This window comes from Trachemys scripta, chromosome 9, assembly GCF_013100865.1.
Source record: "Trachemys scripta elegans isolate TJP31775 chromosome 9, CAS_Tse_1.0, whole genome shotgun sequence".
NCBI lineage: Eukaryota > Metazoa > Chordata > Testudines > Emydidae > Trachemys > Trachemys scripta.
The window spans coordinates 51,832,217-51,845,268 of record NC_048306.1 but is presented as its reverse complement, the minus strand read 5'-3'; the positions used below and the strand labels follow the sequence as shown (position 1 = coordinate 51,845,268).

Below are 13,052 nucleotides of genomic sequence, written 5' to 3'. Positions count from 1 at the left end.
AGCTGCGTGGAAAACAGGGAGGGTTTCCTGTGCTGTAACACTACACCCCTCCCTTCATCTCCCACCGGGAAATTCAAAACCACCCAGGAAAAGCAGCTGTCAGTGCTGAGCTCAAGCAAAATCCCAGTTCCCTTGTCTCAGCACAAGGAGAAAAATTCAGCTCACCTCAGCCCATGCCTATGTGCTGATGAAAGCTGCCTGCGCCGCCTCCCTCCCCCGAGAGGGCTTCTCCAGGGAAAAACAAATGGTAAAATGCTCTCCAAAGCCAAGCTGTTGCTCTGGCAACTGGAAACACTTGGTTTGACTCTCCTCTGACGTGTAGCCTCTTGACACTGGTTTAGCTGTAGGGACTTCGGTGCAGTTACTCCTGATTGACTGTGGTGAGTGAGAGGAGAATCTGGCCCCATGATTTAAGGGAACAGAGCTCAGGGTTCACTACGCGTGTGCGTGTGTAAACGTGTACATACTCCTGCTAGTAAATTCTACTGTAACTTGCTGAGCATAGAAAAGGCTACAGATTGCAGTCTGCTTGTTAGCGGCTGTGTTTACAAAAGACACCATATCACAGATGGCAAACATTTGATGATGGGTTATTAAACTCCCAACCCCTGGGCTTTGGATTTCTAAACAGCCTTTCTAGCAGAGCAGAAACAGATTTGCTATTTAGACTTGTTCGAGGTCTGGGCTTGAAAGGATTTGAATTAACACTGGGAAAGAATCCAGTTTACATTTCTTTCTAAGTAAATGTAACCCCCTAATAAAAGGCCAGGAGACTAAAAAGCTGGGAAGACTTTCTGCTGTTGTGGCTTGCAAATCATACCACATGGAAGACAGGGGGAGGGTTTATTTGTAACACAGAGTGGAGGTGAACAGCATGGTGAATTACAAGGGGCGAGGGTGAAAGATCTTGTCATTCTTCTCCTAAAGTGTAACTACACTGCAGCTGGAGGTGTAATTTCCAGGACAAGTGTAAGAATTTAGGGATGAGGACCCAGGTCTGCAGAGCCTGGGACATCACCACCCAGAGCCCATGCAAAGTCACAGCTAGGGAGCATGGTGGAGAGTAGGAGCTGAAGGAAGTGACCCAGAGTGACAGTACCCTGTGGCCTGTTGATTGGCCACAAGCCCTATTTAACCCTGGAGGGTGCCCCAGGTAGCTGACTCCTGACTGCAGCCTGACGCTTTCTCTGGTCTCTGACCCTGGCTGATTTTGATCCCGACTCTGATTTATTGAACCTGGATCTAGCAATTCCTCTGACCACTGTCCCTGCCGTGTGGATCCCAATCCGGCTGTTACTGCTTGGCCACACTGCCTGTGCCGTGGTCTCTTACATTATGTAGATATACATGTGCTACCACTGATTGAGCTAACATGCTAAAAATAGCAATATAGCCACAGCCTGGCAGAGGCTAACTGCCTGAGGATGTACTGAGGATTATGCTTTCTCTGCCCCAATGCGTATTTAATTATTCATAAAAAGTGGACCAAGCTTATTCAAGAGAGACTCTCACATGAGAATACCCCATAGTTCAGAGGCGTGGTCAGTCCCCTGAGAGGTGTGGAGCCTAGGTTACAAGTCCTTCCCCTTACAAGCAGAGGGGGGAATTGAACTGGCGTCCCCTTCACCTGGTGTGAGTTCCCTAACCACTGGGCTAAAGGTTATAAGGAGGCGTCTTTCCGTGCCCATTTTGTTAGGCATACTCAGAGCACACCTATCAGACTGGGCCTTGCAGGCAGCACATGTGACTAGAGGCAGAAATTTAAGTGCCAAGGGAACTTAAAATCATGAGTTCAGCATCTATAGGGTTAGGCAGTAGCTGAATGGGGGTTTTGTGGATTGCGGTAGTGCCTAAAACTGGGCTTTAGGTGCCAAGGTTCCTTTGTGGATCTAGGCCTTCATCTCCAGGCCTTGGTTTTCCAGCTGTACAGTGTGGAGAATAGCACTTCCCATCCTGACAAGTTGTAGGGAGACAAAACTCAATAATTTAAGTGAGCTGCCCAAATGCTGTAAGAATAGGGTCATAGGAAACAATGAATAAACACAACCCCTTTTTCTCTTCACTCCATCCCAGAAGCTTGAAGGAGGCTTAAGAGGGGAATACAAATTCAGAGCCATTGGAGTGGGGTAGATATTTTATTTACATGTGCATAGCTGAAGCAAAAGAGAGGAAAAATAAACAATGCTAATGAACACTTTGAGTGGGGAAAGTTTGGGTTACGATTGATTGTCATTATATTCATTATTACTGAACATTGATATTACAGTAGCACCAAGAGGCCTCAGCCAGTTTGGGGCCTCATTGCACAAAGTGCTGTACAAGCACACAGCAAATGACAGGGGAAAATTTCCAAAAGCATCTAAAAGGCCAGATTTTTAAAGGCATTTAGGCACCTAAATATGCAGATAGATGCCTAATGGGATTTGCAAAAGCACTTATCTGCATCTGTAGGCACCAAATACCTTGGAAAATCTGACCCTTGGGTTCCTAGGTGGTACTGATTTTCAATGGATCTTTGGCTCCCAAAGCCAACATGACTTGAAAGTGGGACTCAGGCTCCTAGATCACTTAGCTGCTTTGGAAACTTTTACCCTAAAGGACAAAACATACTTACCATTGGTGATTACATGATATTTATACCCCCACCTTCCTACAAATTTCATTAGGTCCTGGGGAAACTTGGGAAAAGAGGTGGTTTCTGAGAGGTTCTCTCCTACGAAGTGGTCTGCAGATAGAAAATGGCTGAGAGACACTGATTAAGAGGAGGTACACATTGTGCACAGTTTATTTTAGACACAGGGCTATCAGGGCTGGAAAGAACACCTCATTCTGCTAGATCCAGTCATTCAGTCTTGTTTTGTTGCATATGACCACTGCCTTCTGTGCCTTGAATAAGGTCCTTATAAGTGGTGGGGCAGTATGTTTTGTACAGATTTTCCACTAACGTGTTACTTCCTGCAACCGCAGTCTTGCGTCCCTGGTTCATGAAGTTCCACAGGTGCAAAGCATAGGAGTTGTTGAAGTCAGGGCTTCTCTTCCAAACCGTGTAGTACTGCCTCCATGCTGGGTAAGGGATAGGGTAGAAACGCTGAGGATGTAAGAAGGAAATGTTCCCACACCTTTGATCCTCCACATTATGGAAATTGGTCAGGTTGCACAAGGCTCGCAGCTTTCTCGTCATTAAGATGGGTCCTTGGTTTCCCCAAATGCGTCCATTGTAGTTTTGAACAAAATCATTCATGCAATCCCAAATGAACCAGTGATGGTGAGGAAAGCCAAAAACCCCACTGCTGGAGACCTTGGAAGCCTCGGCCGCCAGGAAGTTTGCCACTGGAATAGGCCTCATGGAGATGACATCTGTGTCCATGTAGATCCCACCATATTTCCAGATGAGTGCAAGTCTGCTGGCGTCAGAGCTGATATGAACCCAGTACTTTTCTTGGGCTGCATTTACCTGCAGAGTTGGAAAGGGATCACAGAGATGCAATGGACTTAACTATGAAATTTCTAAACACCTGATCCCATTAGGTATATATTCTGTAAAACTCTCAACAGTGTCTATCCTCATTTTAATCCCTTTAAAAATTAATGGCTGTTTTTCTTTTTCAGCTATGAAACTTTGCTGGAAAAAGGCAAGAGCAGATGTAGGTTTCATTCAGCGTGATTCTACAAGTGTTTCCAAGGTGCAGTAAACTCCAAGGAAACATGCAATATTTATGAAATAATGAGAATATGAATCATTAACTGTAATTTCCATAAACACAACCCTGCCTCATCTCAATTTACACACTCACTGTTGATCCAAAGCCCATGGGATTCAATAGAAAAGATTCTAATTGATTTCAGTGGGCTTTGGAACTGGCCCCTCCTGGCAATCTCTAAAGAGGATAAAAAGTGAGAGAGAAGTTCAGGTCTTGGGTTATGCTGGTGCACGGAGGGCTGGAATACCAGTATAGCAGCCAGCTCCCTGTTTATTCTCCAGAGTCTCCACTTTCATTTAAAAATAAATAAAATAAAGAAGTCCTTAGCTGTAATGGTTGCCAATAGACTCATGAAAACATGAAACAAGTGCAGATTAATGCAGTGATGCCTGCCTGAGTTTTCAGACAGGACTCAAAGGACTCGGAACAAGAGGGTATGAACTCCCTGAACAACAGTTCTGAGAGGCGTGGGTGGAGCTTGGTAGAGCATCACTGCCTTTTTCCCCCAAAATTGACCTCTGAATAACCCTCTTACTTCTAGAGCTTGTCCACAGACATTTTCATTGCTGTTTCTGACACCTTTAAGAAGCACTGAAAGCACTTTTGCAAACAGTAAAAGCTCACTTTAAATTCATGCTGACTGAAATTTTTCAAATACAACATTTTTTATCAATATAGTGTGTTTTTTGAAAAGATGGTGATTAACCATATTTTATCAAATTGGTTAATCAAAATCATTATTGAAATGTTCCATTTACCATAACTCCTGTCATCAGGAAATGGTAAATGTCCATAACAATTTCAATAAGTATTTTGACTAATGCATGGCAAACTGTCATAAACAAAGGGTCCATATTGGGTGCAACAAAATGACAACAGCTTCATTTTCCACCATCTCTACTTTAAATCTTGTTCAAAAACATTTCCTCTCACCTTATGATACCATGCGAGCAGAGGTGTCTCCTGGAACAAAGTTTCCATCTGGAAAGGAAAAATGAAGACATTCTTCATAGCAGATAAAAGTGAGAAGGCTGGATAAGTGGAATTTGAATCCAGCCATGTGCTATTGTTCAGCCCTGCCATGAAGAAAACAACAGGTCTGTCATGGTAGATCCTGGCAGCAGATTCCACAGAACATGAAACCAGTGGAAGAGGCTCAAGGCGATCTGTGATCTCCACAAAGATGATGCTTCTGCTCTGGCTCATAACATCCTCTGGCGTCAGGAATCGCTTAGCAATAGGCATGCAAGAGAAGATGCAACCAGACTTCAGGGAGAGTTTATAGAAAATGGAAATGACAAAGACAAAAAGGAACCAGAGCACTATTTGGATCTCCTTCAACATTCTTGCTTTTCCTTAATAAAAAACAAACAAACAAAGTCAATGTCAGTGGTTCATTGTTTATCGCTGGGAGAAAAATGTGACAGGACAGGATTTCCAAAATTATTACTACCTTGGATTATTTCTTATGCAATTGACAGCATATTACAAAACTGGGGAATCAAGAGTTAAACCGAATCACATACCTGAGTTGACATCAGCCTCTTCGAGTCAGGCTACAGTTCATGAAAATGACTTGTCAACCGTCTATGGGTTGGAGCCCTGAAGTTTGCAGTCCTCAAACCAGAGATGTTCTCTACTGAACTTAATGGAATTCAGTGGCAATGAAAAGGGCCCTAGATCATAACAGGAAGGAGAAATTGTCTGGATTCTAGTTGAGCGGCATGCTGCACACAAGCAAGGGACCCTCCTGAGCTAAGGTAATGGGTGTCTGAAGAAGACCCAGTTAAAGGCCCCGATGAACAATCTTCTCTTTTGTCTTGGGAGCTCCATATAAGGGAGCAGAAAAGTCAGTCACTCACACCTTTCAGATCATATGAAATCCCAAAGGAAGTGGGTAGTGTATTTTTGTATGTATATTCTCACTGCAGGTCATTGGTAATATTAGAAGAAACCCAGTCTACTTGGCTGTGCAGTCCTTGTGGAACCCAGGGTTATTAGCCATTCACCCTCTGTTTTATTTTGGCTGTGTGAAGTGAAAAATAAATGCATAGGCCAAATTCAGCATTCCTGCACAACCCCAGTACAACCTCCTGGTGCAAGTGCTGGAGGAACCAACTAGGGGCAGAGCTTTTCTTGACCTGCTGCTCACAAACCAGGAACAATTAGTAGGGGAAGCAAAAGTGGATGGGAACCTGGGAGGCAGTGACCATGAGATGGTCGAGTTCAGGAACCTGACACAAGGAAGAAAGGAGAGCAGCAGAATACGGACCCTGGACTTCAGAAAAGCAGAATTTGACTCCCTCAGGGAACAGATGGGCAGGATCCCCTGGGAGAATAACATGAGGGGGAAAGGAGTCCAGGAGAGCTGGCTGTATTTTAAAGAATCCTTATTGCGGTTGCAGGAACAAACCATCTCGATGTGTAGAAAGAATAGTAAATATGGCAGGTGACCAGCTTGGCTTAACAGTGAAATCCTTGCTGACCTTAAATGCAAAAAAGAAGCTTACAAGAAGTGGAAGATTGGACAAATGACCAGGGAGGAGTATAAAAATATCGCTTAGGCATGCAAGAGTGAAATCAGGAAGGCCAAATCGCACTTGGAGTTGCAGCTAGCAAGAGATGTTAAGAGTAACAAGAAGGGTTTCTTCAGGTATGTTAGCATCAAGAAGAAAGTCAAGGAAAGTGTGTGCCCCTTACTGAATGAGGGAGGCAACCTAGTGACAGAGGACGTGGAAAAAGCTAATGTACTCAGTGCTTTTTTTACCTCTGTCTTCACAAACAAGGTCAGCTCCCAGACTGCTGGATGGGGCAGCACAGTATGGGGAGGAGGTGACCAGCTCTCAATGAGGAAAGAAGTGGTTCGGGACTATTTAGAAAAACTGGATGAGCACAAATCTATGGGGCCGGATGTGCTGCATCCGAGGGTGCTAAAGGAGTTAGCAGATGTGATTGCGGAGCCATTGGCCATCATCTTTGAAAACTCATGGCGATCAGGGTTGGTCCCGGATGACTGGAAAAAGGCTAATGTAGTGCCCATCTTTAAAAAAGGGAAGGAGGAGGATCCGGGGAACTACAGGCCAGTCAGCCTCACCTCATCCCTGGAAAAATCATGGAGCAGGTCCTCAAGGAATCAATTATGAAACACTTAGAGGAGAGGAAAGTGATCAGGAACAGTCAGCATGGATTCACCAAGGGAAAGTTATGCCTGACTAACCTAATTGCCTTCTATGAGGAGATAAGTGGCTCTGTGGATGAGGGGAAAGCAGTGGATGTGTTATTCCTTGACTTTAGCAAAGCTTTTGATACGGTCTCCCACAGTATTCTTGCCACCAGTATGGGCTGGATGAATGGACTGTAAGGTGGATAGAAAGCTGGCTAGATCGTCGGGCTCAACGGGTAGTGATCAATGGCTCCATGTCTACTTGGCAGCCGGTTTCAAGCGGAGTGCCCCAAGGGTCGGTCCTGGGGCCAATTTTGTTTAATATCTTTATTAATGATCTGGAGGATGGTGTGGACTGCACTCTCAGCAAGTTTGCAGATGACACTAAACTGGGAGGCATGGTAGATACACTGGCGGGTAGAGATCGGATACAGAGGGACCTAGACAAATTAGAGGATTGGACCAAAAAAAACCTGATGAGGTTCAACAAGGACAAGTGCAGAGTCCTGCACTTAGGACGGAAGAATCCCATGCATTGCTACAGACTAGGGACCGAATGGCTAGGTAGCAGTTCTGCAGAAAAGGACCTAGGGGTCACAGTGGACAAGAAGCTGGATATGAGTCAACAGTGTGCTCTTGTTGCCAAGAAGGCTAATGGCATTTTGGGCTGTATAAGTAGGGGCATTGCCAGCAGATCGAGGAACGTGATCGTTCCCCTTTATTCTACATTGGTGAGGCCTCATCTGGAGTACTGTGTCCACTTTTGGGCCCCACACTACAAGAAGGATGTGGAAAAATTGGAAAGAGTCCAGCGGAGGGCAAGAAAAATGATTAGGGATCTGGAGCACATGACTTATGAGGAGAGGCTGAGGGAACTGGGATTGTTTAGTCTCCAGAAGAGAAGAATGAGGGGGGATTTAATAGCTGCTTTCAACTACCTGAAGGGAGGTTCCAAAGAGGATGAAGCTCGGCTCTTCTCAGTGGTGGCAGATGACAGAACAAGGAGCAATGGTCTCAAGTTGCAGTGGGGGAGGTCTAGGTTGAATATTAGGAAACACTATTTCACTAGGAGGGTGGTGAAGCACTGGAATGAGTTACCTAGGGAGGTGGTGGAATCTCCTTCCTTGGAGGTTTTTAAGGCCCGGCTTGACAAAGCCCTGGCTGGGATGATTTAGTTGGGAATTGGTCCTGCTTTGAGCAGGGGTTGGACTAGATGACCTCCTGAGGTCCCTTCCAACCCTGATATTCTATGATCAGAAGTTGCTGCATGAGAGGCAGAATTTGGCCCTGTATCTGGATTGGACTGTGTTTCAGGTATGTTCACACTGAGTGTGCCACTTGGTTGCATGTTACCAGTGCATATTCATTATAGACAAATCTGCCAATGCTCATTAGCTAGCCTGAGGTTTTGAACAGCAGCCTCAGTGCCTAAGGAGGCCACTTGTTTTATGTTTAGGATAAGGCTGCAAGAGAGAAAGTGATACAAACCTGGACTCCCATTCCAGTGTATGGCATGAGGGTGATTGTTTGAAAGTTGTGGATTTGAGGTGTCTGCAGTAACCATCTATAGTACTCACTAAACTTGCGAGTAAACCGAGTAAATTGTACTTATAGTAAAGTTAGGAGATACACCCACATTTCTTTATCTGGTAACTTGTTTTATTAACTAATTAAACAGATCAGAATATAGACAAAGTACCATGTACTGCACACCAATTATCAGACACAGATGAACATGATATGTTGGGGAAGAGTCAACATGGCTTTTTGTAAAGGGAAATCATGCCTCACTGATCTATTAGAATTCTTTGAGGGGGTCAACAAGTATGTGGACATGGGTGATCCAGTTGATATTGCGTACTTGGGCTTTCAGAAAGCCTATGACAAGGTCCCTCACCAAAAGCTCTTAAATAAAGTGAGCAACTGTGAGATAAGAGGGAAGGTCTTCTCATGGATTAGTACTTTGTTAAAAGATAGGAAACAAAGGGTAGGAATAAATGGCCAGTTTTCACAGTGGAGAGAAGTAAATATCAGGGACCCGGTGAAGGATCAGTACTGAGACCGGTGTTGTTCAACATATTCGTAAGTGATCTGGAAAAGGAGGTAAACAATGAGATGGCAAAGTTTGCAAGTGATACAAAATTAATCAAGATAGTTAAGTCCAAAGCTGACTGCAAAATGTTACAAAGGGATCTCACAAAATTGGGTGACTGGGCAAGAAAACGGCAGATGAAATTCAATGTTGATAAATGCAAAGTAATGCACATTGGCAAACATAATCCCAACTATACATATACAATATGTTGTGGTCTAAATTAGCTGTTACCACTCAAAAAAGATTTTGGAGTCATTGTGGATAGTCTCCTAACAATCTGCTCAATGTGAAGCAGCAGTCAAAAAAGCGAACAGAATGCTATGAAGCATTACGAAAAGGATAGATAAGACATCAAATATCATAGTGCCACTATATACATCTATTATATGCCCACATCTTGAATACTGCAGGCAGTTCTGTTTGCCCCATCTCAAAAAAAGGTATTTTAGAATTGGAAAAATACAGAGAAGGGCAACAAAAATGATTAGGGGTACGGAACAGCTGCAATATGAGGAGAGATTAAAAAGACTGGGACTGCTCAGCTTAGAAATGAGACAACAAATAGGGGATAAAACAAAGTAGTAGATAATCATGAACATGTGGAGAAAGTGAATAGAGGAATGTTATTTAATCCTCCACATAATATAAGAATCAGGGGTCACCCAATGAAATTAATACAGTAGGCAACAGGTTTAAAACAATCAAAAGGGAGTACTTTTTCCCACAACTCACAGTCAACCTGTGGAACTCGTTGCTGGGGATGTTGTATAGGCCAAAAATATAACTGGTTTCAAAAAAGAATTAGATAAGTTCCGGGAGGATAGGTCCATCACAGGCTATTGGCCAAGATGATCGAGAATGCAACCCCATGATCAGAGGTTTAGGGACACACAGACTGCCAAAAGCTGAGATGGGATGACAGGGGATGGATCACTCAAAATTATCTTATTCTGTTCATTCCTTCTGAAGCATCTGGCACCAACCAAGGTGGGTGTCACAGGCTGCTCCACTCACCTCTTGTCTGGCACCTCCTGCTGATCACTCTGGGGATTAGTGCTTGAGGTCAACGCCCCCTTCCACGGTTTGCACGCTGTCACACCATCTCTCTCTCTCTGGTCTGCAGCCCCTCTCTCATTCCAGGAACCGCAGTGTCCTCTTTGTGACTTGGTCTCCAGCCAGGTCGCTCAGTATTCCCCCACTTCCAGGGTACTGTCCTTCAAATCTCTGTCACTTCCGCATTGATTCAGGCAGTATTCCCATATACTGCCCTGCTGGTGCCACTTCCCCAGAGGCAGGTAGGGGAATCCGGGTCGGTTCCAGTCCAGGGACCCTCAACCCAGCAGTTCTGGGCTTTCCTTTCCCAACCCTCACTGCTCCTTCCCTGGACTGCTTCCTACAACTCCTGGTTCCCCTCCTTTCTCTGGGTAGATCAGCTCCAGCCACTCCTCCCTCTTCCCAAGGCGTGACTGTCCTTTCCTAGCATCAGCCCCTCTGTTGCCAGCTTCTTGGCTTTATAGGCCCCGCCTGTTCCTGCACAGGTGAACCTGCTTGCAATCAGTTCCCTGCTCCATGGCTCTTAGTCTTCCTCCAGGTGCAGGCTGTGGAGTTAATAGGCTTACACCCCTCCAGTCTGTGTGGGGTGGACACCCCATCACATACTCTCCCACTCAAGATTGCTACCCCTGGGAGGAAAGAGAGCAAGTATCATCTCCCCTGTTTCTTACATAGCTAAGCACACAGACCGTCCCTCTCCTGCTTTATATCACTCTTCATGAGAAGAACCCCCCATGTTATCTCTTAATTTCTTCCACTAGATTTCCAGGTGATGCACAGCCACCTGAAAGGCCTGCTCTATAGCTACCAGCCTCCCCTGCAGCTGCTTCATCTTCTCCAGTGAGTCCCCCAACACCCTCTCTCCCAGAGTCCGAGTCCCCACAGTCTTGTGGTTCATCTAGGTGCTAATTCCTACATGCTTCAGCTTCTTCCCTGGGGGTCTCTCTCCTCCCCCCAGTCTCAGCTGCCTCTCCACTTTTCCCACATCTATAGGTTCATTATGGGCCTCTGTTTCTTCTTTCTTTTATTGACTGTCTTTCTTTTCTCTGTAGGTGCAATGTCTCTTTATATGGCCCTGCTCCCCATACCAAAAGCAGGTTCTCCTCTGACCCAATCGCTTCTTGTGTGGGGCTTCCTGGGCCCTTGCCTCCTGATACGACACTTTCCTTTCATCTACATCGGGACACTCCCTCTTCAGCTGCCTCTTGCTCCCACAACCTTAACACCTTCAGGGTTGGGCCTCTGACCTCTTAGTGCCAGACCATTTCTGGCCCTTTCACCTTCTCCTATTTCCCGCCTGTAGGATCCTGCACACCGTAACACCATCTCTCTCTCCGTTTCTCTCTCTCTCTCTGGTCTGCAGACCCTCTCTCACTCCAGGAACTGCCGTGTCCTCTTCATGACTCAGCCCTCTGGCTAACTCCCTCAGCATTCTCCCTTCCAGAGTACAGCCCTTCACATCCTCTGTCACTCCCACAGTGACTCAGGCAGTCTTCCCATTCATTGCCCTACTGGTGCCACTTCCCCAGCGGTGGGTAGGGGAACCCGGACCCATGCTCTTCTCTGGGTTCCAGTCCAGTGACTTTCAACCCAGTAGTTCTGGGCTTTCCTCTCCCAACCCTCCTGGTTCCTTCCCTGGACAGCTACATACAACGCCTGGTTCCCCTCCTTTCTCTGGGTAGACCAGATCCAAATCCTCTTCCCAGGGAGCAAATGACCTATTCTCTGTTGCCAGCTTCCTGGCTTTATAGCCCCCACCTGTTCCTGCCCAGGTGAACCTGCTTGCAGTCAGTTTCCTGCTACCTGGCTCTCCCTTCTGGTGCAGGCTGTGGAGTTAATAGGCCTACCTGGCTACCTTCACCCCTTCCAGTCCTGTGTGGGTGGACACCCCATCACAGTCAGAAGACAGGATACTGGGCTACATGGGCTGACCCAATATGACTATTCTTATGTTCCTAAACTACATCAAAATTCTACTGGGGGGGTCCCTGGATGCTCTGGCATATTGGTGGAAATTCAGCCTCCCCTGGATTATTTATTTGGGCGTTAAATTCACTTTGCTCTACGTTGTTCCCACCTATTCAGTTTTCAGTAAGCCACTGACTGCTGTAATGGCATCAGAGAAATTGTTCAGGGGAAGCTGGAGGGTTTGGCAGTGATTACACTGTAGCAACAGATAGGAAGAATATGTTTCCTTATAGGTTCTGGAGGAAGAAAAGGCAGGACTTGGCTGCAGCCTGAATGTGAAGGCAAAAAGAGAAGGAGGAGTCAAATATGCTTTTATGTTTATGTGTGTGCATGTGTTTATGTTGCTGCGTGTATGTGTGTGTGTGTATGTACGTACATTTGATTTAGAATCTCAGGGTCACCTACAAAGTTTCCTTTCTTTGACTGATTTTTTTTTCCTTTCTATAACTTCATTCCCACTTAGCAAATAATTCATCTTGAGGGGGCTGATATTGGAGGAGCTCGATCTTCCAGCTCCCTTGTGAAAGATGGTGCCCAGCCTTCAAATGCCTGATTTGTTTGGGGGTTCAGGGAATGTGAGGGGGAGTGCATACAGCTGACTCAGCAATCAACCAGCCTCAACTTTTCAAACAGACCATAGTGCACTGTAGACCGCTGCACCTCCAGCAGCCTGTACTTGTCACATAAATACAATTTGCCAGTAGGACCTAGAGAACAATGAACCAAAGTGTGGAAAGGACATGAGAAATAATAAATAGAGGTAGGTGTGTTGACTCTCAAATACAACCTGTGTGTGTCTGTCTTTCACACATACCCCTTTTGTAATATTTCTAGTTCTTGTAAAATGCATAAATTTAGGATGAAATCCTGCCTCCACAGAGTCAAAGAGTTTTTCCAGCTACTTCAGTGGGGACAGGATTTCACCCTTAGACTTCAGGTCATCACTTCTGATTTATGTATTCATCTTAAAAACTAAAATCCTTTGTTACATTGTTGCAAAAAAAGCAAACATCATTTTGGGATGTATTAGCAAGAGTGTTGTAAACAAAACATGAGAAGTAATTCTTCTGCT

At 45.3% G+C, this 13,052-nt stretch overlaps 1 protein-coding gene across 2 annotated transcripts; it reads right to left on the bottom strand.

Annotated features, from left to right (window-relative positions):
* Positions 1-2,149: 2,149 nt before the first annotated feature.
* LOC117883166 (alpha-1,4-N-acetylglucosaminyltransferase-like) lies at positions 2,150-11,301 on the bottom strand. 2 transcript variants are annotated; one of them, XM_034782223.1, is made up of 3 exons: positions 9,974-11,301; positions 4,635-5,056; positions 2,150-3,454 (listed from the first exon to the last, which is right to left on the bottom strand). In XM_034782223.1, exons 2-3 carry the CDS (start codon positions 5,043-5,045, stop codon positions 2,843-2,845), a joined length of 1,023 nt encoding a protein of 340 aa, XP_034638114.1. In that variant the 5' UTR covers positions 5,046-5,056; positions 9,974-11,301; the 3' UTR covers positions 2,150-2,842. The 2 variants fall into 2 exon arrangements, with proteins under 2 accessions (XP_034638114.1, XP_034638115.1); XM_034782224.1 differs by lacking the exon at positions 9,974-11,301 and having other exon boundaries at positions 4,635-5,785.
* Between the last annotated feature and the right edge of the window lie 1,751 nt (positions 11,302-13,052).